A 25,473-nucleotide genomic window follows, 5' to 3' on the forward strand; every position below is an offset into this window, starting at 1 on the left:
TTAGGAAGAATGTTTCCTTACTTTGGTGGTCAGTGGGAAGAATGTGCCTGAAATTGGTGGTCACCAGTCAGTGGGAAGAATGTCCTTTACATTGCTGGTCAGTGAGAAGAAAGCACCTTACATTGGAGGTCAGTGGGAAGAATGCTCCATAGATTGGTGGTCATCGGGAAGAATTCCTCTGATATTGGTGGCCAGTAGGAAGAAAGCTCCTTACATTGGTGGTCAGTGGGAAGAATGCTCCTTACATTGGTGGTCAGTGGGAAGAAAGTTCCTTACATTGGTGGTCAGTGGGAAGAATGCTCCTTACATTGGTGGTCAGTGGGAAGAAAGTTCCTTACATTTGTGGTCAGTGGGAAGAATGCTCCTTACATTGTTAGCAGAATTCCTCCCTTAGAGATGGCTAAAAAGATCACTAGTGTCAGTGGTTACTGGTTATAGAGTAGCAATTGCTAATTTCTCAAAGAAACTACTAAGATCTTTTTGAAGAACCCTAAATTTCACAGAAGCCTGGTTGAGAAAGGCTGTGGTGTGGGTTGACAAAGACAAATTACACAATAGACGCTTGAATTAGTATCTGTTCTAAATCTGTAAAAGATGTCCCTTGACTTGAAGTGTTTTGAAGCTACAAAAGTCAATAACAGAGTATCTGTACTCAGTTTGTTCTGGGTGTATGAAAGAGAACAATATAATCAATGAAGAGTTTACTGCTGCTAAACTTTGAGGAATAAAAAACGAAGCCAGGCTGCTTTGCATGAGCTGCCTGCCAACATGCAGGAATAATGAAAATGACAATTACAAGACAGAAAGTATGAAAAACAGTATTATTATATATCTATATATATATATATATATATATATATATATATATATATATATAATATATATATATATACACACACACACACAGTATAATCCTTTATATATATATACTGTATATATATATATATACACATACAGTATCTCACAAAAGTGAGTACACCCCTCACATTTTTGTAAATATTTTATTATATCTTTTCATGTGACAACACTGAAGAAATGACACTTTGCTACAATGTAAAGTAGTGAGTGTACAGCTTGTATAACAGTGTAAATTTGCTGTCCCCTCAAAATAACTCAACACACAGCCATTAATGTCTAAACCGCTGGCAACAAAAGTGAGTATACCCCTAAGTGGAAACGTCCAAATTGGGCCCAAAGTGTCAATATTTTGTGTGGCCGCCATTATTATCCAGCACTGCCTTAACCCTCTTGGGCATGGAGTTCACTAGAGATTCAAAGTTGCCACTGGAGTCCTCTTCTACTCCTCCATGATGACATCACGGAGCTGGTGGATGTTAGAGACCTTGTGCTCCTCCAAGTTCCATTTGAGGATGCCCCACAGATGCTCAATAGGGTTTATGTTGAAAGGGATTGGTTGGTGAAATAGAGAGTTAATGGTTAAGACCGCATCCCGAAACAAAAAAGGCCAGAGGAGAACCCCTAATGGGACTTTTAGGGTCTTAGACAATCATTTGCTGCTAAAATAGCACTGAAAAAATAGTAGTAATGGTTTTATATAAAAAATATAAATTTTATTACAAAGATAATAAAAGGACAAAGAACACATATAGAACATGTAAAGACAAAACCATAGGGTGGCTAACCCAAAAATGACCACATCATATAAATAGGGTACATAATAACAAAACAGACAAATGCCGTAGGGATAGAAACACCCTACGGCATTTGCCTGTTTTGCTATTATGTACCCTATTTACATGATGTTGTCATTTTTGGGTTAGCCACCCTATGGTTTTGTCTTTACATGTTCTATATGTGTTCTTTGTCCTTTTATTATCTTTGTAATAACATTTATATTTTTTATATAAAACCATTACTACTATTTTTTCATTGCTATTTTAGCAGCAAATGATTGTCTAAGACCTTAAAATTCCCATTGGGGGTTCTCCTCTGGCCAATAGGGTTTATGTCTGGAGACCTGCTTGGTCAGTCCATCACCTTTTACCCTCAGCTTCTTTAGCAAGGCAGTGGTCATCTTGGAGGTGTGTTTGGGGTCGTTATCATCTTGGAATACTGCAGCCCAGTCTCCGAAGGGAGGGGATCAGCTTCAGTATGTCGCTCCCACTGCCATGCTTGACTGTAGGCAAGACACACTTGTCTTTGTACTCCTCACCTGGTTGCCGCCACACACCCTTGACACATCTGAACCAAATAAGTCTATCTTGGTCTCATCAGACCACAGGACATGGTTCCAGTAATCCATGTCCTTGCGGGCTTTCTTGTGCATCATCTTTAGAAGAGGTTTCCTTCTGGGACGACAGCCATGCAGACCAATTTGATGCAGTGTGCAGCGTATGGTCTGAGCACTAACAGGCTGACCCCCCCACCCCTTCAACCTCTGCAGCAATGCTGTCAGCACTCATAAGTCTATTTCCCAAAGCCATATGGCGATATGACGATGAGCACGTGCACTCAACTTCTTTGGTCAACCATGGCGAGGCCTGTTCTGAGTGGAACCTGTCCTGTTAAACCACTGTATGGTCTTGGCCACCGTGCTGCAGCTCAGTTTCAGGGTTCTGGCAATCTTCTTATAGCCTAGGCCATCTTTATGTAGAGCAACAATTCTTTTAATTCTTTTTTTCAGATCCTCAGAGAGTTCTTTGCCATGAGGTGCCATGTTGAACTTCCAGTGACCAGTATGAGAGAGTGAGAGCGATAAAACCAAATTTAACACACCTGATTCCCATTCACACCTGAGACCTTGTAACACTAACGAGTCACATGACACCAGGGAGGGAAAACGGCTAATTGGGCCCAATTTGGACATGTTCACTTAGGGGTGTACTCACTTTTGCTGCCAGCAGTTTAGACAGTAATGGCTGTGTGTTGAGTCATTATGAGGGGACAGCAACACTGTTATAAAAGCTGTACACTCACTACTTTACATTGTAGCAAAGTGTAATTTCTTCAATGTTGTCAATAAAATATTTACAAAAATGTGAGGGGTATACTCACTTTTGTGAGATACTGTATATATATATATATATATATATATATATATATATATACACAGATACAATGTATATATATATATATATATATATATATATATATATACCGTGTTTCCCCGAAAATAAGCCTGGGTCTTATATTATGTTGGCACCAAAAGACACAGTAGGGCTTATTTTCGGGATTGGTCTTAGCTGTAATGTGCTGTCAAATGTGTGTTTTTGTAATAGAATAGTGTGAAATACCCTTATTACATCGCTGCTCTGGGCTCAGCTAATCTCCCGCTCTCTCCTGTCTTTCTCCTCTCATAGCTGTCAGAGAGGGATCTCAGCCCCTCCCCTCTGCAGTGTACACAGAAGCACCGGGTAGATTAGATTAGAATAGTGTGAAATACCTTTGTTTTAAATCGCCGCTCCCGGCTCAGCTGATCTGCCGCTCTGCTGTCTTTCTCTTCTTACCCTCTGACAGCTGGGGGTCACGGAAGTGCCGAGCGGCGATGTATTTCCCACAATTCTAATCTAATACCCGGTGCTTCTGTGTACACTGCAGAGGGAAGGGGCTGAGATCCCTCTCTGACAGCTATGAGAGGAGAAAGGCAGAGCGGGGAATCAGCTGAGTGGCGATGTAATGAAGGTATTTCACACTATTAGATTACAAAAACACACATTAGACATTATATAAAACACTAATAAAGTGCATGCTAGGATTTTACATACACTACACTATGGCTTATTTTCGGGGTAGGGCTTATATTGCACCCCTCCCCGAAAATAACACTAGGTCTTACTTTAAGGGTAGGTCTTACTTTTGGGGAAACAGTGTATAGTTACTGTATTTATATATATAAACACACACAAAAAAAAAAATATATATATATATATATATATATATATATATATATATATATATATATGCAGATAAAACAAATGACATTTTCCTTACCTCTGTCTTTGTTGCTCGAAGTTGACGTTTAAATCTCTGCAATATAATAAACATAGTAATCAGCATTTCTAAAATCTAAAAAAATCATAGACTTGTCATGATTTGGCTTTTTAAAAGTATGAATACTGAATTTTATATTATTTTCCTCTAAATTGTTTATATGTCCCTATAGTTAGCTTTGCTTACTTTCTCTAAACTGGACCCTTTAGTGTAAGAGTCAGACTTGAGGTCTCCTGATGTATGACAGATCATGCCCTTTCAACTGAGTGGTAAACTGAGTGGCATGATGATAAACTAAGTGGCATGATGATAACGCATGCATTCTCCTAGTTCCTGAGTGTGCATAACTGTATCAAATAACAGATAATTGTTTTAATTTTTCAATACTATGGGGCTTTGTTGATACTGTTATGCACACTCAGGGGTAAGAATGAGCTTGGGTTTTAGTCTGAACTTGAGGTCATATTAGGTTGATGAGGTCACTCACTAGCATCCCCACCTATTTGTGTATGTTCAGCTGCAGAGGGGGGAATGTCCTGCCTGCAGTTGAATGGGCAGAAGTGAGCGGGAGTGACAGTTTCATTAATGGTTTGGTCCAAGCCCAAGTTTGGAACAAATCTGAGCTCATCCCTATTGAGGAGCTCTTATTAGTATGTGTTATCAATATAAGGTCAGGCAGTTAACAGGGTAGCTACAGAATCACCCATCCGTGACTCCCAAGTTCAAGACTCAGCTGAAGAAAAAAGCATCCTAGAGGCGTTGGGACTTTGATGTGAGTTCATACAAAGTAGTGAGAAAACAAAAGCATTCAGAGAGCTCATGTTAGGCTGCTTACAACAGGCAAGGCTACCTTCTAGTGGGTACCGATCAGGTTAAAAGAAAAAAATATGTACTAATGGAAGAGACGACCAAAGGATAAAAGGACTCCAAATTAATTTATTCCCTCATACAAAAAAAAACCATACAACATATTTCGTGGGTCAGGAAACCCCCCCCCCCCTTGATCATGGCTTCAGTTAAAATAAGGATCTTGAATTGACTAAGAATTGAGCTTTCCTGTGTAAATCTGTGTAGGGAAGCAAATTACTGGATGAGGAGAGTTATTGGCCTGTATCTAAAAGAGTGACCAAGGTAAATTAGCTAGCTTCCCTACACAGATTCACACAAGAAAGCTCAATTTTGAGTCCATTCCATTTCCGATATGTTAAGTGAAGTCCTGATGAAGGGAGAATTTTTCATGACCCCTGAAACACGTTGGCTTTTTTTTTTTTTTTTAAGCATGAACTAATAAATTAAATTTGGACACCTTTATCCTTCAGTCTGGTGAGTCTTCTATTAGTGCATTCAAAGTTCAAGAGTCAGAAAAAGTAAAATATTTCATAAGTAACCAATTATTTATTATGTATCATTACCTTATGTTATATAAAATGAATTCTGGAGAAATCTTCAGTCATAGCATAAAATGTCCCCTATAAGGTTTCATGTAATGATCACACATGAAGAAATCATTTTACAATGTTAGGGCTTTTGTTATATTTATAAAAGTATGAATATCAGTTCATCAATACACAGATATTCAATGCTTGATGTTAATCGTTGTAATATAAAGTACTTTTGCTAGATCAGGCAGTCTTCAACAGAAAATGCAGATCTTACAGTAGTATTAAAGTGGCAAAATCAAAGCACAAATCTCCAATTTTGCTAAAAAAAAGTTTGTTTTATTGGTAATGCTGCACTGGGTGTTTTTTTTTTTCTATGCAATGCTCCTTGTTGCACATTTCTTTTCCATAGGAAGTAACAGTGCCCTTATTCCAAACTGCATAATAGCAGATATGTTCAGAAAAAATCCCAAATGAGTGGTAGAAGAGAAGCCCATGGGAGGGTGTCGTTCTCTTGTGGTGAGGGAAGGAATATCTTGATCGTACATATTGTGATGACACTAAAAGACACATTTCAGGATAACTAGTCATTCCCTCCTTCCTTCCTGTTATCAATAAAATCATTGTCCATTATGATACAGATGGTCAAGCTTTTCCATTCCCCTTGTTCGACCTTAGTAGAATATCACTGCCCCAGGCGGACCTCTGGTACCACTCTTTTGGGGATTTTCCTAATAAATCAGCTTCCTCCCACCATCTTGCTGTCCCGCTAATGAATCAGACTGGGCTCCAGAGCATCAACCATTCTCATCCTTGATCTAGTGGGTGCAGATTTGGTGCACATCTTTTCCCAGTAGAGCAGCCCAAGAATCCCAAATCTCAGGGCACGCTGATATGCAAAAAAGTTAATAGTTTCTGAGGTCTCCAACTATAGCATGGCCCCTTTCTGGTTCCTTCACCTTGCTATTGACTAGTGAGGTTGCAATAATGGGTCAGTATCAAGGCATATAAAGCAAGAGGGGGCATGCCAAGGTTTGCAACCAATAAGCTGGTCTCAATTTGCTTCCAGGTTTTAGAGCTTCTGTGATTTCCAACTATACCATTCCCCTTTGTGGTTACTTACCTTACTATTAACTAATGAGGGTGCCTATCATGATGATGGACCAATATCAAGGCATGTAAAGCAAGAGGGAAGAAGGGGTATTCCAAGGTTTTCAATTATAAGGCTGGTCTCTATTTGTATAATAGCATGCCTTCAGGTTTTAGAACTCCTGTGGTCTTCAACTATAGCATGCCCCTTTCTAGTTTTTTTACCTTACTATTAATTAATGAGGTTGCCTATCATAAAGATAGAGAAAATCAAGGCATATAAAGCAGGAAGGGTTTGACAAGGTTTGCAACCATTAATCTGGCCTCTCTTTGTATAATAGTGTGCCCCCAGGTTTTAGAGCCCTGTGGTCTCCAACTATAGCATGCCCCCTTTTTTGGTTCCTTCACCATACTAATTACTAGTGAGGTTGCCTGTCACAATGATGGGCCAATGTCAAGGCAAATAAAGCAAGAGGGGGCATGCCAAGTTCTGCAACCGTTAAGTTGGTCTCTATTTGTATAATAGTATGCCCCCAGGTTTTAGAGCTCCTGTGGTCTTCAAAAGACCCCCTGTTGGGTTAGTGGCAGAACTTTCGAACATCGCAAAAGTTCAGAACCGATTAACAAAAAGTCGAGTTCCACCTGGTGGGCATTTCACAAATCAAGCGGTTTACAGGCAAGTGGAATTGTTGCTGGATTTCAGCCAACCGAGCACTGGCTGTGTATGACCTCCTGATAAGGCTAGTATCTCCTCTGGCCTACTTAAGCAGATCTTCAAACCCTGGGTACCTATTTAACCACTTAAGGACCAGGCCTATTTCTGGCACTTGTTGTTTACAAGTTAAAATCATTATTTTTTGCTAGAAAATTACTTAGAACCCCCAAACATTATATATATTTTTTTAGCAAAGACTCTGGCGAATATAATGGCGGTCATTGCAATATTTTTTGTCACGCAGTATTTGCGCAGCTGTCTTTCAAACCCATTTTTTTTTTTTTTTAAAAATATAAAAAAAAAACTAAACAGTAACATTAGCCCAATTTTTTTCTATAATGTGAAAGATAATGTTACGTCGAGTAAATAGATACCCAACTTCTCATGCTTCAAAATTGCGCACGCTCGTGGAATGGCGACAAACATTGATACCTAAAAATCTCCATAGGCGACAATTTAAATATATTTACAGGTTACCTGTTTGTAGTTACAGAGGAGGTCAAGGGTTTACATATGTGGGGGTGACTTGCGTATGCGTTCACTTCTGCGTGCGAGCTCAGAGAGACAGTGCACTTTACATTTTTTTTTTCTTTTCTTATTTTACCTTTTTTTTTTTTTTTTATCTATATGGAGATACACTGTCCCTTTAAAAAAAAAATTTGGATCACTTTTATTCCTATTACAAGGAATGTAAACATCCCTTGTAATAGAAATAAGCAGGACAGGTCCTCTTTAATGTGAGATCTGGGGTGAAAAAGACCTCAGATCTCACATCTACACTACAAAGAAAAAAAAAAGTATTTTTTTCTTTAAGGCCATTGGGAGGAAGTAACATATGCCTCTAAGGCCATAGAGTCAAGTAGGGGCCAGCTTGCCCTCACTCTAATTCCTGTCTAGAGGGGGAGAGGACCGGATCGTTTTCCCCAGCTACTGATGGCTCTGGTAAGTGGGGAAAATGACCGGGAAGCGGTGGAAGGGGGTTTGGCACCTTTTTCACATGGCGAATTCACCGCTGGGACCACTTTTATGTCAAAGCGAACCGCCCGCCGTTTAAAAAAATACCGGGGTTATGGCAGCTATATACGGCGGTCCGTAATTGGTTAAGAAACGCTGCATCCCCAAATTGAGGACATGTGCCAGGCATGGCACATGTGTCAACTTTCCCTGTCTAAGGGCAGACAGGAGGTTTATGCCATTATCATACACCACCATTCCTGGCTCCCGCTGGCATGGCGTAAACAACCTATGGGCCTGCCTCTCCAGAGCTGAAATAATCTCTGCTTTTGTCCCCTAGACACACCAGCTGAAGAACTGCATGGCATATTTTAGCCTGACTCATTGAATAACCCCTTGACGCTTAGGGGGTTCTTGTGGTTCATAGGACAATTCAGCAGAGGAGGGCATGAAGGAAAAGAAGGAGGAAGTGGAGCTGACAAATCTTGCATCATCACCACTAGTTGTATCGAGACGTGGTGGCACAACAAACTGCAGCACTGAGCCCTATCCTGCATCCTTCCAAGTTGCAAGCAGAATTACCCAGTGTGCTATGAACTAAATATATTATCCCTGGCTATGCTTGCTGGACCACATGTCAGCTGTAACGTGGACCTTGCGGCTGACTGCCTTGCCCAACAATGCCACAACATTGCCTTCAACATGATGGTACAAAGCTGGAACCTGCCATTGTGGTACAGCACATTCTGCAAATTTCCAGAAGGGGGTTCAAATTTACCAGACAGAAAGGCAGGAGTTGTAAAGCCAGCAGCTTTGACAAACTTGAATGCTGGGTATGTGGGTATGAGTGACTGCATTTTTTTTCGCTGTAGCAGATGGGGCAGAGAAATTTGCCTGCTTTAGTCTACAGCTAGTGGTGTGCCACTGGCAGATGTGCTGCAAGGACTGGGACACCCTTTGCTCTACCATCATCCCTGTCAGTGGAGGCTGCTGAGTGGTCATGAGGTATAGCGGGGGTAGACTGAGGTGAGGAGTGAGGAGGAGCAGAATTGCATCCCTTTTGTGTGGCTTTCAGGTGCTCTTGATAATGGGCTGAGTGGTAGGAGGTTAAATGCCTTGTCAAGCATGTGGTACCCAAATGGCTGGTGTTTTTGCCACACTTGATGTGCTTGAGGCAAAGTTTGCAAATTGCAACAGTGCTAAAAAAGGCCCAAACCGTTAAGCTGTTGGAAGTGGGCCAGGAGATAACAGTTCCACAATCTGGTAGATTAGGGTGGCTGCTCTCTACTCTTTCATGATGGCTGCCTCGCTGGGGTTGTGCATCACCCTCACTTTTGTCATCTGCTCTATCCGCCACCCAAGTCACGTCAGTGACCTAATCATCATCATTCCCTCCATCCTCATTATCACTGGAGACAGGCTGGGGGAACATGAATGCCAATTTGTTGTTTACCAGTGTTCTTCCTCAACCTCAGAACCAAGATCTGAATCAAGTAATGGCTGTGCATCGCCAAGAAGCAAGTGGCTGACGCTGTGTTCAAATAACTCAGCTGACTCCTCCATGGCTGATGCTGGGGCTATGGCAGGATTAGCTGTGGACAAGGAGGTAGAACAAGTCACTCTGGCAGCTGCCGTGGACTGCGCACTAGGCTCTGCTTGGGTGATGGTGGATGAGGATAGTTTAGTTAGCCAGTCCACCACCTCCTCTGCATGATGTGGCTGGATAGCACAGGGAACATCAATAAACAGAGGAAATTATGCTCTGCCTGAGGACTGACCACGTCCACCTTTTCCTGTGGACACATACTCTGCTGGCCCCCTCATAGTGCCATGGGAACATCTGCCACTCCTTCTTGGTCTCCAAGACATGATGGGGGGGATGGATAATGTGTTTATTAACCAAATGTGATAAAGATGTGGAAATGTGTACATGGATGCACTTTAATCAATGGAAAGTGGTGTTTGGTGCTTTTTACTTGAGTACTCACTACACAGACACAAAAAGAGAAGTGGTGGGGAGCTGAAGGAATGCCATCATCCCAATAAATGTAGAACAAAGAAGATCCTCCAAAAGGTGGGGCTATTATAGGCAGTCTCAGACAACAAGCACAAAAAGAGCATGAGTATATAAATATATAATAAAATATAAATTTTATTTATCACAGTAATAAAATTGTCCAAAGGGACACAGGGACATGAAAAAAATGTTGTTGCTATGATGTATGTGGATATGGGGTCATAATGGTATTGAAAGAACCTCTATGACAAACAATAAACAAGAGGTGAGATATCTGAAGCATTTCCAGACTTCAAGGTTATGCTCTTCTTCAGAGATGCTTATATATATATATATATATATTTAAATAGTTGTTCTAAAATGCAAAACACAATAATGAGTACAACGTATATAGATATAGCAAAAGTACATCTATGCATTCAATATATTGGACTATGATATGCACCATAGGATGAAACTAACTAGACTCGAGCGGGACCCTCCACATACAGGATCAGCCCAAGAAATATTTTAAAACCAATGAGTGCAAAAATGTCTGTGTTGACCTAAAGGTGAACCAAAAATATGGCCATCCATCCAGAGTCCCCACCAAAGGGAGTGATGCCACATATAGTTCACATCTTTGTATTATGTATTACTTTTCAAGAATAAAAAAGATAAAATATACAAACACTAATTGACAGTATGGTATTCGAGTATGAGAAATTTAGGAACACTTACATCTAGGACAGTGAGCATATTGGTGTAGTCAATATCCGGATTAGCATTCGGTCATATATTGACCGAATGCTAATCCGAATGTCCAAATTGGGATATGCTAAAAGTGGAGTCAAGATCAAAAACAAAGCATAGTAAGGTATAAGTCAATCTGGATATAATCATTTTACAGGAAACTAATAGGCACATTACATATAAAACGAAATAGTATAAGCACCTACCAGAGTTGCAGCCACATGCACATATATGTATACCAATTTCACTCCAAATAGAACTGAAGCTACACAAGAATTCAATGGATTATATAGGCAGTCATGGCTTGAGAATAAGCCAATCAGTGTTTAATTGAGGGAGTCCTGAGGCAGCAGCCAATAATGGCAGAGCTGATGGGAGGGCTCCAAAAACACCCCCCGGGATGAAGGCACGACGTGCGGCCACAGAAAGGAGGATAGCGTCCACCCAGCGGCGCATGATGTGGCTGTGGGCAGCGAAAGGGGGGGGCAAACGGGACGGCGACCAATCACAGGCTGAGAACAGCCGTGAGCGGAAGCAGAGCCAGAGACCGCGCTCACAAGATGGAAACAGCCAGCCCATAGCCAGGAGAGACCAGCCACCATACCATCCATCCGTCGATGGACAGGCCGGTGGCCCCCATGCGGCATCAAAGAGGGGATGGGGCTTTGTGCAGATCCAGCACCAATTGTAATGATATGCATGTAAACAAAGTTATCAAACACATAAGAAGCATAGGACATGAAACGCAGCAACAACAAAGAATAGGGGCTTAGACCTGAGGAGCACTTGTATCCAGCCCGGCCAACCACACAGCAGATGCACATCACAGTCCCATAGTGACTTAAAATGCTCTCTATCCAGGTCTAAATTGGTCTCAAACATCACGGAAGAAAAAAGAAAACAAAAACAAAACACTGCACTACACAGACACACTTCACTGACACACTACAATATACTGCAGTAACATTGCACTGACGCACTGCAATATACTGCGGTAAACAGGCAGAAATACACTGAAATATACTGCTCTGAAATATACTGCATTAAACGTGCACTAATGCACTAAAATATACTGCATTAAACGTGCAGTAACGTACTGAAAGATACTGCGTTAAACTTGCAGTAACGCACTAAAATATACTGCGTTAGACTTGCAGTAATGCGCTAAAATGTACTGTGTTAAACATTCACTAACACACCAAAATATATTGCATAAATGGGCAATAACACTTTGAAATATACTGCATTAAATGTGCATTAATGCCCTGAAATATACTGCGTTAAATGTGCAGTAATGCACTGAAATATACTGCATTAAACATGCACTAACACACTAAAATATACTGCGTTAAACATGCACTAACACACTGAAGTATACTGCAGGAAATCTGCCCTGACAAAATAAACTGACACTTAAGTAAAAATGAACGGTCGCACTACACTCACACTAAATTATTACTAGATTCACACTAAACTGACACTAAAGTAAAAATGAATGGTGGCACTACACTCACACTGACTGAACTATCACTAGATTCACAGTAAACTGATATTCTATACTGACAATAGAATCACAATAGCATACTATAGCACACTAACTCACTAGCAGCACTAAACAGAGCCCTGTTTGATCTCTCTCCACTCCAATATAACACTGCAAATGGCCGCTATTGAAAAAATAGTTTTATAGTGTGGGGAAGGACTAAGAGCAATGAGCCATGATTGGATAGAGTCATCATGACAGTATCCAATCATGGCTCTGACAGTGCTATATGCCCTGATTGGGCAAACCTTTAATTGCTTCAGCCAATCTGAGCTTTCAATGCACTGAGTGGTTGGACTGTGCATTGTGATCATTCTTCAAGCCCAACAAATGGTCGAATGCCATGACAATTCTGGTGTTCCTCAAATGGGCGAACAGCCAAGGTTCGGACTCAACCATTTGCCCAACTCTAGTCTCCAACTATAGCATGCCCTTTCTGGTTCCTGCACCTTACTTACCTTAATAACTACTGAGGTTGTTGATCATAATAATAATCATAATAATGGACCAATACCAAGGCATATAAAACAAGAGGGGGCATGGCAAGGTCTGCAACCTTTTAAGCTTGTCTCTATTTGTATAATAGCATGACCTCAGGTTTTAGAGCCCTGTGTGATTTACAGGAGATAGAAACTGACATGCAAGTGCTTAAGGGGGTGCCTGCTAAGGAGGATGAGAGTTGTCTAAGAAAGTGTTTTATGGCCACAGGTTTGCTTGAAAGCCAAATACCAGAAAAAACAGCTGCCAAAAGATTTGTATTTAAGTTCATCCAGTTCTGAGATTTACACCGCTTTGCCACACAGCAGAGCCATTGTCTTTGTCTAAAGTTTTGAAGAGCCACGTTGGTAGTGTGAAACGCGTCAACCTTTTAATGGTCTGTGCCCTTGTCCTGGTAGCAGTTTTATACATGTTTAAATAAATCTATTGGACCGGCAGAGGTGTGCAGCCAATTTCTTTCCCAAGTTGTATACACTGATGCAAGCCGGGGCTAGCACCCAGTCCCACCTGTCCTCAGGATTACACCTCTTACCTTGAGCCTCTCTGTTTTCACAGCCCTTGTCTAGCAGGGTAGGGGACCTGATTTTGGTTTGCTGAAGCCATGTAGCACATACAGGTCTTGCATTGTGTAGGCAGGCGGTTCAGTTAGGCTGGGCCTACAGGGTAGATGGGTGGTTAGTCATGTCCTTCAGGTATCCCCATTAACTTGTTGGTTGCCAAGTACTGGGTCACATAAAAGGCCACATGAGTTCTTCTGGGCTACGTTAGGCACTTTGTACAGGATCACCCTACACACACACACTTGGACTACCTTTACTTTGTGCCATATTTACCAATGCCTAGGAACCAGGCTGAGGTTGCCTTGGGGGAATACCCAACCTCAAGGTGGACCTGTACAATTAGAGCTGAACGTACACCATGTACACTGACACTGCTACTGTTCTTCAGTTAACTCTCGGTTCCCTGTGACAATGTACAATTCTTCTCTATAACTTGCATTTTGGAGGGAAAAGCTAAGCCAGTGTCCGATACTCGATGTCTTCATTCCCCAATGTGCTAAGATGTGTGTCCCGGTTACTTTAGTAATTTCAGACCAGGCAAGGACGTTTCAATACTTTACTTGGAAAAAGTGCAAAAGCACACATTTCATAGTCCAACAGTCAATACATGATACTTTCCTAGTTCCCTAACTATGGCTACAGGCTCGTGTGCTGCCCCAGGATACCTGCAAAGTTGCAGTCCTGTAAACATAGTCCATCAGAGGCATATCTCAAGCACTGGTGTCTTTAGGGCGAACCCCAAGTTAAAAGTCTCTACATGCAGGCCATAGTGAGCAACCTTCTCCTGCTCCCACGGGTTTCATTGTACGTCTCAATCCCCTACGGGCCTTACAACTCACAACTGCACTGGAACTTTATTGACTCTCCGGGGATCCTGTCACTCCAAACTGTCTCTAGGGGCTGACCACTTTTGCTGGATTGTTGTCTCAATTTATATGATACAGGATAAGTAGACCGGACTAACAGCAGAACCCGCCAAAAAGATCAAGGAAGCAGAAAGAGAAATAACTCCCACCTTTCTTGACTGGAACAGTACCTAACTGACTGGTTCAACCTACTCACAACCTGCTCAGGCTGTGACTGTGTACTGTAGTGAAAGAAGAAAGCAGTAGCTCGATTAGCTTATCTCTCTGTCACTCTGCTGTATAGGGGGTTGCAAAAAGCTGATACTAGGTCAAATTCACATACTATAACAGTTTTAAAAATGCATTTAATGATATTCAGGAATACAGAGCTGTCTGTCTAGATTTTAGTTTTACTAATACTAGACCTAAAACGTTTACAGATACTATGTAAATTGTAGGCACTATATAAATGCTTGTATTAAACCAGAAAAAAAAAATTACTATATTAAATAAATTGATTAAATATTCTGAAGTCACGTCAGTGAAAGATACATTCTGATTGCTTAGTGTGAGTTGCATGACATTACACATTGCCCTTTGCTTTATTTAATAGTTCCAATAGTGGTAATTTGAAAAGTAATGAAAATACATTATTTATTCAGAAAAAAAACTTTGAAAATGTTCTACCCACAAAGATAACAGGAAGGGGTAAGTATATCCAGACAAAAATGTGCAAGTGATGTGAAAAGATTTTCCGTCATTCTAGTAAACAGAGAATTATCCATGACTTTTATGGAATATTCACTCTGTGATATGCACAGGTCTGTTTTTTTTTAAAGGTTGGTTGGGATATCCTAGATGTAGGACTGTTCACTTTTACCATTTCAAAAAATAGCCATGTATTGTAGGAGAGGTGGACCCTTTAATTGGACAAGGAGAGAGAGTCTAAATTCTGAACTTTTTGGAGGCAGCAGGGGTACCCCAAAGAGTCCCCAGACATATTTTGGGGGTATTGGAAAATTAGAGCACCACAATGATTGAATCATTCCAGTACAGTTTTTTCTGATTCAGTTGTTTTACTGGAATTTTTGTAGAAATAACAAGATTGCCCATGCAAGGTCTGATGTATCTGGTGAAATTAACAGATAATAGTGTAGGAATACAGAGTCGGATTTAGAGGCAAATTTACAGGGCCCTTACTATCTCATGTCTCATCTGTTTCATCTGAGGACAGATAGCCTTAGGCTGGCCATACACTATACAATTTTCTTATTCAATTTCCTTTAGATTTACCTTAAACTATGTAGGGCAAGGGCCTGCCTGACTGCATACAAATTGAAAGTGTTTAGGTTTGACCCTATATTACATGGTTTTGGTAAATCTAAAAGAAAGTTGACAAGAAAATTGTATAGTGTATGGCCAGCCTTAGTTAGCAAAGTAAGCCTGCATGGATGTCCATGGGTCCAAACAAAGTAATGAAAGGGGGAAGAGTCTGGGGAGGGCAGGTTCTGAGGCCCCCTAGGAAGTGAGAAATGGAAAAAACTCATAGGGGGTAAAAAAAAAAAAAAACAGAAAAAAAGGGGAGGGGAGTTAGACTGTGTGAATAAGAGGCAAAGATAGGACCAGTAGGGAAGTGGGGATGGAAGAAAAAACAAGGGTAGGTCCCCCCTTAATCTCGGGACTGTGTAGGTAGGTGGTAAAGTGGAGTCCCCTATAAGGTGCCTCCTCCCCTGGGATAAGGCTGGGAGACTAAGTTGGGAGGTTGGCAGACTGGGGAAGGAATAGGCAACATCATCTGCTGTTCTCCTGCTCTCCCTCCTCCTGAGGGAGGGTAGGGTGCACAGAGGTCCCCCATCCTAGTCCCAGGAGAGAGAAGAGGGAACCTTTGAGCTGGTCTACTTCTCAGTTTCCTTCATCAATAGCAAGGAAGAATTCCCCATCTAACTGCAGGGACAAGAGCAGCTATTGGCAGGGCCTGGGACCAAGAATCCATTTTGTTACTAACTATTGTTCTATTGGAGCCATTATTAATTGAGGCTTTCAGGAAAAGAACATTAGCACATGCAACCACATGGTACCTTTATTCAGTAAAAATGCTGCTCTGAAGAGTGTGAGCTTGAGTTCTACTGGTGTCCCCTGGCTGTCGGGCCTGGAGAAGGTGCCCAGTGTCTGGAACCCCTGGGAGTTACGGGGAAATCACACAGCCAGGAGGGTGGCTCTGGGGTTAGTCTCCGCCCATCACCCACATATCGGGGAAAGTCACAGGCAAAGTCCTGTATTGCCCAGGTCAGTGTTACGTTGGAAGTCGGCTCGGCTGCTCACTTAGGTCACACACGAGGCAGCCCACCACCCGCCCACAACTAGGACCCAGAATGTGTGCTATAAGTAGTACAGGTTTGGAAAGGCGAAGGTAAGCCATGGGTCCCATATTTTTATATATTTATGTATTTAGGTTGTGAAATATTCAAGATATTAATTTCTCATTAAACAGCTTCAAATTTATCTGTTCTTTGACCTCAGGAAAATGGACTGTGGGCTTCTTCCAAGTTTTGGCAATCACTTGAGTAGTGGGCAAAAATAAGTATGTGGCCTATCTCTGGTAAAGTATGAAAAGGCCTGAGACCATATGGTGCAGAAGGGCCATCTTTGCATCCTTTGGGACAACTATGTGGAAAAAAGTTTGAAGGAGGCCAAATATCCTAGACCAGCATGCGGTCAACTTAGGGAGGACCAACGGATGTTTAGCACACCACCCCAAAGCCCACAACCTCTAAAACATCTATCACTATATGTGTCAGGGAACAAACACCAGGAGAAGGGCTCTAGGACCCAGCAGCGCTATCAGCAACTTAGCAGGAGAAGGACTTTAGGACCCAGCAGCACTACCAGCAATTTACCTGGGCCTATATAAGGAAGCCTGCCAGTTATTTTAGTTGCTGGTTGATCTTCGGCTCCTCCAGTGTGTTATCCTTGTGATATTCCAGTTCCTGTTTCCTGTTACCGACCCGGCTTGTCCTTGACCTGTCTCCTGATTGCTTCCTGTGTTTGACCTCGGCTAGCCACCTGACTACGCTTGCTCTGACATCCACCTGGCTTCTGATCTTGGCTATCCACCTGACCACGTTCCAGTCTCAGCATTATCCAAGTCCTGCAAACACCTCACGGGAGCCACCTGTCTGCTGATTCAACTCCAGCACTCCAGCTGTACTCTGGATCCTTCTGCACACAGTCCAGCAGGCGACCCGTGCTACTTTGGGCCTGGCCTCTCCTGTTCTCATCCTCAGGGGGGTCTGGAACTTAGCCTCAAGGGAAGCTCTCTCTCTCCATTGGCCTCCAGCACCAGGTACGTGATAATATGAGAGAATGACATGAGCTTATTGTGCTGGCACCAAATACCCCGTGAAGAGAACCTTGTATGCCATTTCTATATTCTTGAGCAGGTTTGGCTTCAGTCCACCAGATTCAGAGCATTAACAAGGTCTCACTCCCAATTCTGAACAAAAGGAATAGAGGAGTGTGGCCCTCTCTGGTTCAGGGTAAATTATATTTAATAAGGACATGAGTCTGGGGGATCCCGGAGAGTGCAGGCATTTACAGTATGTGCAAAGACCAATTTTGAATATGGGAACTCTGAATTTTTCCTAAAGATAGAAATCCAGTGTTGGATTTGAAGATAATGGTAAGCACCATTGGGTGCTTGGTTACATTCATGTAAAGAAGTAGAGATGGGAAAGAAAGTGAAGTTAGAAAATTGCGTATAAGGATGAAGCTGTGGGTGGCCCACCAATCAAATGTTCTTGGTTGGTAAATACACAGAGGAAACAGAGGGTTGTATAGGAATAAGTAGCAAAGTAAGGAAGGGCGAAATTAGTCATTGTGGGCTTTTAATAAGATGTAAAGGGTAACAACCAATGCATTTTGAGGGTTCACAAATCCCACTTCATTACGTCCTTTATGGTGACAATGAAAACAAATCTTTACTGGTCCTGGGTCAAGAGAACAACATAGATCTTTACGCCTGTATCCATTTGACTGACATCCTGTACCATGCAACCATCAATGATGTCTTCAGACTTTTCACCTGTAAAAGCTGCAAGGTGGATAGTGGGATTCTAGAACTGACACTCAGATGCACTGTAGCAGCAGCAGTCCAGGAAGGAGATTAAAAGCTCTAAACCTAAATATGTCTGAAGGTGTCATTGAGAGCCACATGGTACAGGGAGCCAGCCAAGGGAACATGCAGCCCCTGTACAGCAGGACTGGATTGTGATAGAAGGAAGAAGTACAAGGAACCAATCAGTTCACATACTAATAAGAAGCATACTGATAGGTGGCATGAGCAGTGTGAAAGAGAGATGAGCTCATCACTATGCTGCTCTTCCGTTCACTGTCCAGTCCCAGGCAGGAAGAAGCCCAGGACAACCTAGACTCATAGGAAGTGAATTGAATGATGCAAGCCTTCAGACTGAGGACATCTCTGGATTGAAGATAAACATTGCAACAAAAGCTGGTTTTGTTATTTGATCTTTTAATGCACGAATTATTATCATGTTGTTTTTGGCTGGAGTTCTGCTTTAAATAATGGCATGATTAAAATATTTTGGAACTGTCTACAATGAGTTTACATTAGTTGTATTTGCCTGTAAAAGCTTGCAAGTCTTCAAAGGTTTAAGGAGGGGGTGGGTCATTTCTTGTCTTCATTTTATTCAACTGGAACTCCAATGACACCTGTTTCCCTTTACTGACCAATTCTTGCCATGGTACAAAACCTTATAAAACCCTCAGCCAGCTACAAAATAGCTCTGACATTGGCACTTGGGGCCAGCCAAGGAGACTTTACTGGTAAACATGCATCATATGAACTGGGCATGCCTGGGAATGCAACAGGAAATAATTTGCAATACTCAGGAGATAAAAAGTCAAATGGGCTATAATTACATACTCCGCCACCATCATAACTTTGCTGGGAACACTGTTTATTTGTCCCTGTCTGGATTCATTTAAACTGTACAAACTCACATACACCCTGCTCCAAAATGAGAACCACTTTCTGTATGTTTAGTGTGGTTTTCACAATAGAACAGAACTACAGTATATAAAGCAATGCACCAAAACCAATCCATACTATATAAACCACTCGCCCAGGATGTTACCATGTAGGAACACTGCAATAAAATGCTTGTCCTAGCATATAATCGTTACAGTGAGGATTTATATACCATGAAGTCTTGTTCTGCTGATACTTGGAATAGAATTTCATATCCTTGTTGTCCTTCGGGGGCTCCTTGAATACCTGACTCACAAAAGTTTATCTATTCATTTTTCTTCTAAGTAGACTATTGGTATGCAAAGTATTGAAGATATATGACTGTCAGAAATTGTGGAAAACAGCTTGTAAAACATATACAAAATATATCTATCTTTCTTTCTCTCTGTGTCTATATTTATATCTATCTATCCTAGATTGTAAGCTCTAACGAGCAGGACCCTTTGATTCCTCCTGTATTGAATTGTATTGTAACTGTACTTTCTATCCTCACGCTGTTGGTGCTATATAAATCCTGTTGGCGCTAAATACATCTTTCTATCTTGTTACCAGCAATGCTGCTATATCTTCATTAGGCTACACATCTGTCTTTGTTCCTGGTTGAGATATCCATCCAGGTTTCATCATAATCCACATTTGAACTCTAGAATGGGGATTCTTTGGCAGCCAAAACAGGTTGGCATCTGTCCTTCAACTGATTGTTACTTCACTCAAGTATAGTCAAGAATAAAGGATATATGAACTTTTAGACTGACCATTTGGCGCTTGGTTTCTTCTCTTCACCTGAACTTCTCAAGTTGAGTGTGTCCTACTTCTGTGCAACTAGTCCCCATTTGATAAGAACTACTACCAACCTTATCTGGAGAAAGCCAACCTTCAAGTCAATCGCTTCTACTTTATTTCATTACTCGATCCATCTAGGACTGTCAGTCTATCTATCAATCTCTCTATCTATCTAGTTATCGGCAACGCTGCTATATAGTCTTTAAGCTCTACATATCTGTCCATGTTCCTGGTTGAGATATCCATTTAGAAGATTTCTACATTTGAACTCTAACATCCAAACCTAAACTCTGATGAAGGGGAATTCCTTGGCCCCCAAAACACATTGGCTATCTTTCCACTAGTTGTAACTTCACTGCCAAAAATAAAGGATATATGGACTTTTGGATTGATCATTTGGCACTTGGTTTCTTCTAATATAATATAAAAGTAAGCTGCGCGAAGAAGTGAATAATACTATATCACAAATATTATATCAGTGAATAAATAAAGTTACACAACAGATAGTCGTGAAATATACACCTAACATAGTAAAAATGCCCCTAAAAAATTGATTTCAGAAGTCCATTTATATGGAATTAAATAAATTAATAATAATAAACTGCGCTGAAATTACGTGCTAGTGCTCACACATGTAAATATAAAGTCCCAAATAGTCTCTAGATAAAGATGTATTCTTTGATATACACAGATCTTCAACAGCTATAGGGCCTCCTCAAGTGATTCAATCTGCTTACCAGATTTAGGTGAAAATTGAGCCAAAGATATTCCAAATGACACCAAAATGTCTCCCTCGTTAGGTTGATCAGTTGTGTTCTCAAAAACGTAGGACCTCAAACAACGTTGGATCATACATGTGGAAAAAGAAAGGGTCCCATAGCGTAATACTGATAATGCATATACAAAAATAGGGAACCCAAAAGTGCACGTGTAAAAGGTACTATTCACACCAGAATTGTAATAGGACCAAAGGAAGTACCGCAGAAAGTGCACCAATATCCCACCACCAAGTGTACCAACTGCTTACCAGAACTGTGAAATAATAAGCCAAAAAGAGATGATGACCACCACCGGAAGCATGATCTGCTTACCAAAACTATAGTGATTAACCAAGGTGATAACCACCACCGAAAGCACGAACTGCTTACCAGAATCAATAGCAAAAGAGCAAGGTAAAGTATTATGGACCATCCAGAAAGTGAGCCGGACTACATCAATAGTGGATAATAACCATCACCCATTAATGCCAACCTCTTACCAGATGACAGTAAGGTTATAGCCAAGAAAAGGGAGATGACTCAAGATCCAGGACAATCCAATGTTAATGACTCGATATCCAATCCCTCCAGTTATGAAGATGGATCTCATAGAGTGGACATCAATCCCCCAGATCACATATGTAAATAAATATACAGACATCCCATAGTGTAAAACAGCTAGGTTTAATAGTTTAAAAAAAGGAATAAAATTCACACAATATCGGTGAATGAAGAGCGTGTATGTAACAAGCCGCCGGCCGGTCGGCTCCTCCGCCCGTCCTAATCTCGTTCTGATGACTTCTGAAATCAATTTTTTGGGGGCATTTTTACTATGTTGGGTGTATATTTTACGACTATCTGTTGTGTAACTTTATTTATTCACTGATATAATATTTGTGATATAGTATTATTCACTTCTTAGCGCAGCTTACTTTTATATTATTTTGTTTATGTGTTTGTCACACTTTAAGTTGCTGCTCATCGACTTAGGAGTTTAGTGCGGTTATCACCCATTTTACCTATACTTGGTTTCTTCTGTTCACATGAACTTCTGAAGTTGGGTGTGTCCCATTTCCGCGGGTGTCTCCACCAATTAATAAGAACTACTACCAACCTGTATCTGAAGAATGCCAAGCTTCAAGTCCCCCACATTATCTATCTATCTATCTATCTACAAAGCTTCTATATAGTCATTAAGCTCTACACATTTATACATGTTCCTGGTTGAGATATCCATGCAGGAGGTTTCATCATAGTCCACATTTGAAGTCAAGCAATTAAACATGCGCCCTGGGATTCAATGGCCCCTGAAACTCACTAGACTCTGTCTTTCTACTGGTTGTGACTTCACTGTCAAAATAAAAGATATACAGTATGTACGTTCGTACTAATCATTTGGTGCTTGGCTTTTTCTATTCATGTGAACTTGTCAGGTTCCCTTGCCCCCGAAAAGCATTGGACTCTGTCTTTCTACTGGTTGTGACTTCACTGTCAAAAAAAAAAAAAGATATACAATATTGACTCTCGTACTAATCGTTGGGCGCTTGGCTTCTTCAGTTCATGTGAACTTGTCAGGTTGGGCGTGTCCCACTTCTGTGGGACCACCCCCCACTTTCTGTTGAAAGCCAAGTTACAAGTCCGTCACCTCTACTTTATTCTATCTGTCTGTCTGTCTGTCTGTCTATCTATCTATCTATCTATCTATCTATCTATCTATCTATCTATCTATCTATCTATCTATCTATCTATCTATCTATCTATCTATCTATCTATCTATCTATCTATCTATCTATCTATCTATCTATCTATCTATCTATCTATCTATCTATCGTACCTACAGTATACACAGAATGTGTGTCTTCCTGTGTATCTATCTTTCTATCTAACCAAGTCAAGCTTTATGTCTACTGACTCTATACTACTATCTATCTATCTATCTATCTATCTATCTATCTATCTATCTATCTATCTATCTATCTATCTATCTATCTATCTATCTATCTATCTATCTATCTATCTATCTATCTATCTATCTATCTCATTTTTACTTTTTTTTTCTAGCTAGGCACCATTGCACAACAAATAAATAAGGCTAGGCATTATTGGACAATAAATAAGGTATTCCAAGCACTACTGATGTTACGCAAAGTACAGTAATTCAATACACCTATCAAATGTAACTTTTCAGTGGTGTAGATAATGAACGTAATATATACTTATATTTATAATATACCTTGATCTGTCATTGGTTGGTATGGGTTACTGCAGTGTAAAAATAATTTTCTTTACCATGTTAAACATGGCTACTTATTTTAAACCTAAAGTAATGTAATAAAATCACGTCTTGGTTACATATTTTTGCAAACATACCTTCCCTTTGGTCCATATAGGCTGTAAACCTACATTTATTTTTATATATATATATATATATATATATATACATACACAGTCTATATAGTATAAATATATATCTTTTTTTAAATCTATACAGTGCATATGTGTAATATGTATAAGTATGTATACACAGTATATAATATATATATATATATACACACACACACACACACACACACACTGTATATAAAACAGTATATATTATAGTATATACACACACACAGATACAATGTATATATTTTTATATATAGAGATATAGGTACACAATTTTATTTTTATATAGATACACAATTTTTTTTTATAATACAGTATATGTGCAACATTTAAGGCAGCATAATAAGAATTTTATAGAGTTTATATAGTCTATAAAATGCTACAAAAATTAGATTTGGCAAAAGTACCCATTATTGGTGTCTTATTTCATGCAAGATTAAGAAACATTTCTCATTCTTAAAAAGTGAAACTTTTTTTTAGCCTCTCCAAAAAGTAAAATCATATGAAAACTAGACAGTAGACTAACTATAACTATAATACGATGTGCTTGCTTACCTTCAGATAGGGGTTCTCTAGACTGTTCCGATCTTGTAGAGACAAGTCAATAATGGATAGGATTCCCATCAGTAGCATCATGAACTTTCTTAATAAGTTCTCCATACCTGACAGTCAAAAACTTTTACTGAGTGATCTGTGGAGCGTCACGAGGAAGACTCAGCTCTCTGAATTCACTTTGGATGGAATGACTTTCCTTTGCACTTTTAAACCTAGAGAATTTTTTCTTTTGGGTGTTAAGGTCTATAAAAGATGCATTCATTCCTTTACAAGCCATGATTGTCCAGATGAGTTAGGCTCAGGACGCTTAATTGGAGCCAGGCCAGCTCCTTCCAAACCTCCCCCTTTGCTCTAAATGAAACCAAAATATTTTGAAGTTCAGCCCAGTTTTCTGAAGTGTGTCAATAGCTCTTTAAATGAAGGCAAACGTGGAGCAGGACATCAAAGAGGCCAAGAAGGTGGATGGCTGGAAGTTAGGTTTACTTATTTACTGTTGGGTCAACTTTGACAACTGGTCTTGTTACCATAGAGGGGGTGTTAAAGCTATAACGTCTCTAGAGCGTACCTACATAAACCACCATATGCTATATATAATCTTTATCTTTTTTTTTATGGTTTACTGGTTTTAGTGGTAAAAAAAATATTCTTATTTAAAACAGTAAAAAAAAAAAAAGTTTATGCAGTGTGTGTAAATATATATGTTATATATATATATATACACACACACACACAGTATATATATATATATATATATATATATATATATATATAACATTTTAAAGCAGAATTAAAGTATATGCAAACCCTTACCCTGTAAAATAACCCATTTCATTTAGAATAGAAGTACACGGCAAAACATTCGTGAGCTCTGAAGAAGAGGGCTTCGCCCCTTGAAACGCGTAAGCTGTGCCCCTTAGATATACACATTCCCTGTGTTGGGACTGGATCTGTTACATGCACTTGATTGTGTAATTTTGTGAGTAGATTGACATTGGATTTTCATAATAATGAGTTGTTAACATATCACACTAGACTGGTGCGGTTTATTCCTTTACTTCTATTTAATTATTATATATGTGAATTCGTACCTTGTAAAACAACCCATTCAATTTAGAATAAAAATGCAGTACAAAACATTTGTGTATATATAGAGCCATATATAAAGAAAACATTATAAATACTTTTTCTTTCTATTTTTATAAGTGATCACATACCCTCTGTTCTCAGCTGTAATAGCGGCTTAGAGGGCTGTGGGGGGGGGGGGGGCGTGGATGGGAACAGCAGTACTTTGATCTTCCCAGTCAAAGGCTGTGCAGGGGGGGTCAGCACAACTCTGATCAGTGGAGAACAGGCTGGCCGTTCTCCCAGCGCAGCCAGAAAACTGACTATGCTGGGATATATGTGCTCTGATGCCTAGCGTGGTCAGTTTGATATAGGAAAGCAGAGGGAAAGCAAGGTTCATAAAGACATGGATGAGTAAGGTTGGGGTGGAGAAACTTGAATGGACTACACAGAGTCCCGACCTCAACTCGATAGAACACCTTTAAGATCAATTAGAGCGGAGACTCCGAGTCAGTGTCAGGAACCTGTGAGGTAAAGTCCGAAGTGAAGCTTGAGTGCTGAGGATTCAGGCGAAAATGTAGTCAGGGAGATTGGGCA

At 40.3% G+C, this 25,473-nt stretch overlaps 1 protein-coding gene across 1 annotated transcript in view; it reads right to left on the bottom strand.

Annotated features, from left to right (window-relative positions):
• Positions 1-24,121, bottom strand: part of ITIH6 (inter-alpha-trypsin inhibitor heavy chain family member 6) — a 106,698-nt gene extending 82,577 nt beyond the window's left edge. Inside the window, exons 1-2 of the mRNA XM_082263922.1 lie at positions 23,815-24,121; positions 3,952-3,987 (exon numbers count right to left, since the gene is read on the bottom strand). Of these exons, the coding sequence (XP_082120048.1) occupies positions 3,952-3,987; positions 23,815-23,919 (141 nt within the window). The 5' untranslated portion in view covers positions 23,920-24,121. The remainder of the gene's footprint in view (positions 1-3,951; positions 3,988-23,814) is intronic.
• Between the last annotated feature and the right edge of the window lie 1,352 nt (positions 24,122-25,473).

The sequence above is a fragment of the Pelophylax lessonae genome, assembly GCF_965119305.1.
Source record: "Pelophylax lessonae genome assembly, chromosome: 7".
NCBI classification, from domain to species: Eukaryota; Metazoa; Chordata; class Amphibia; order Anura; family Ranidae; genus Pelophylax; species Pelophylax lessonae.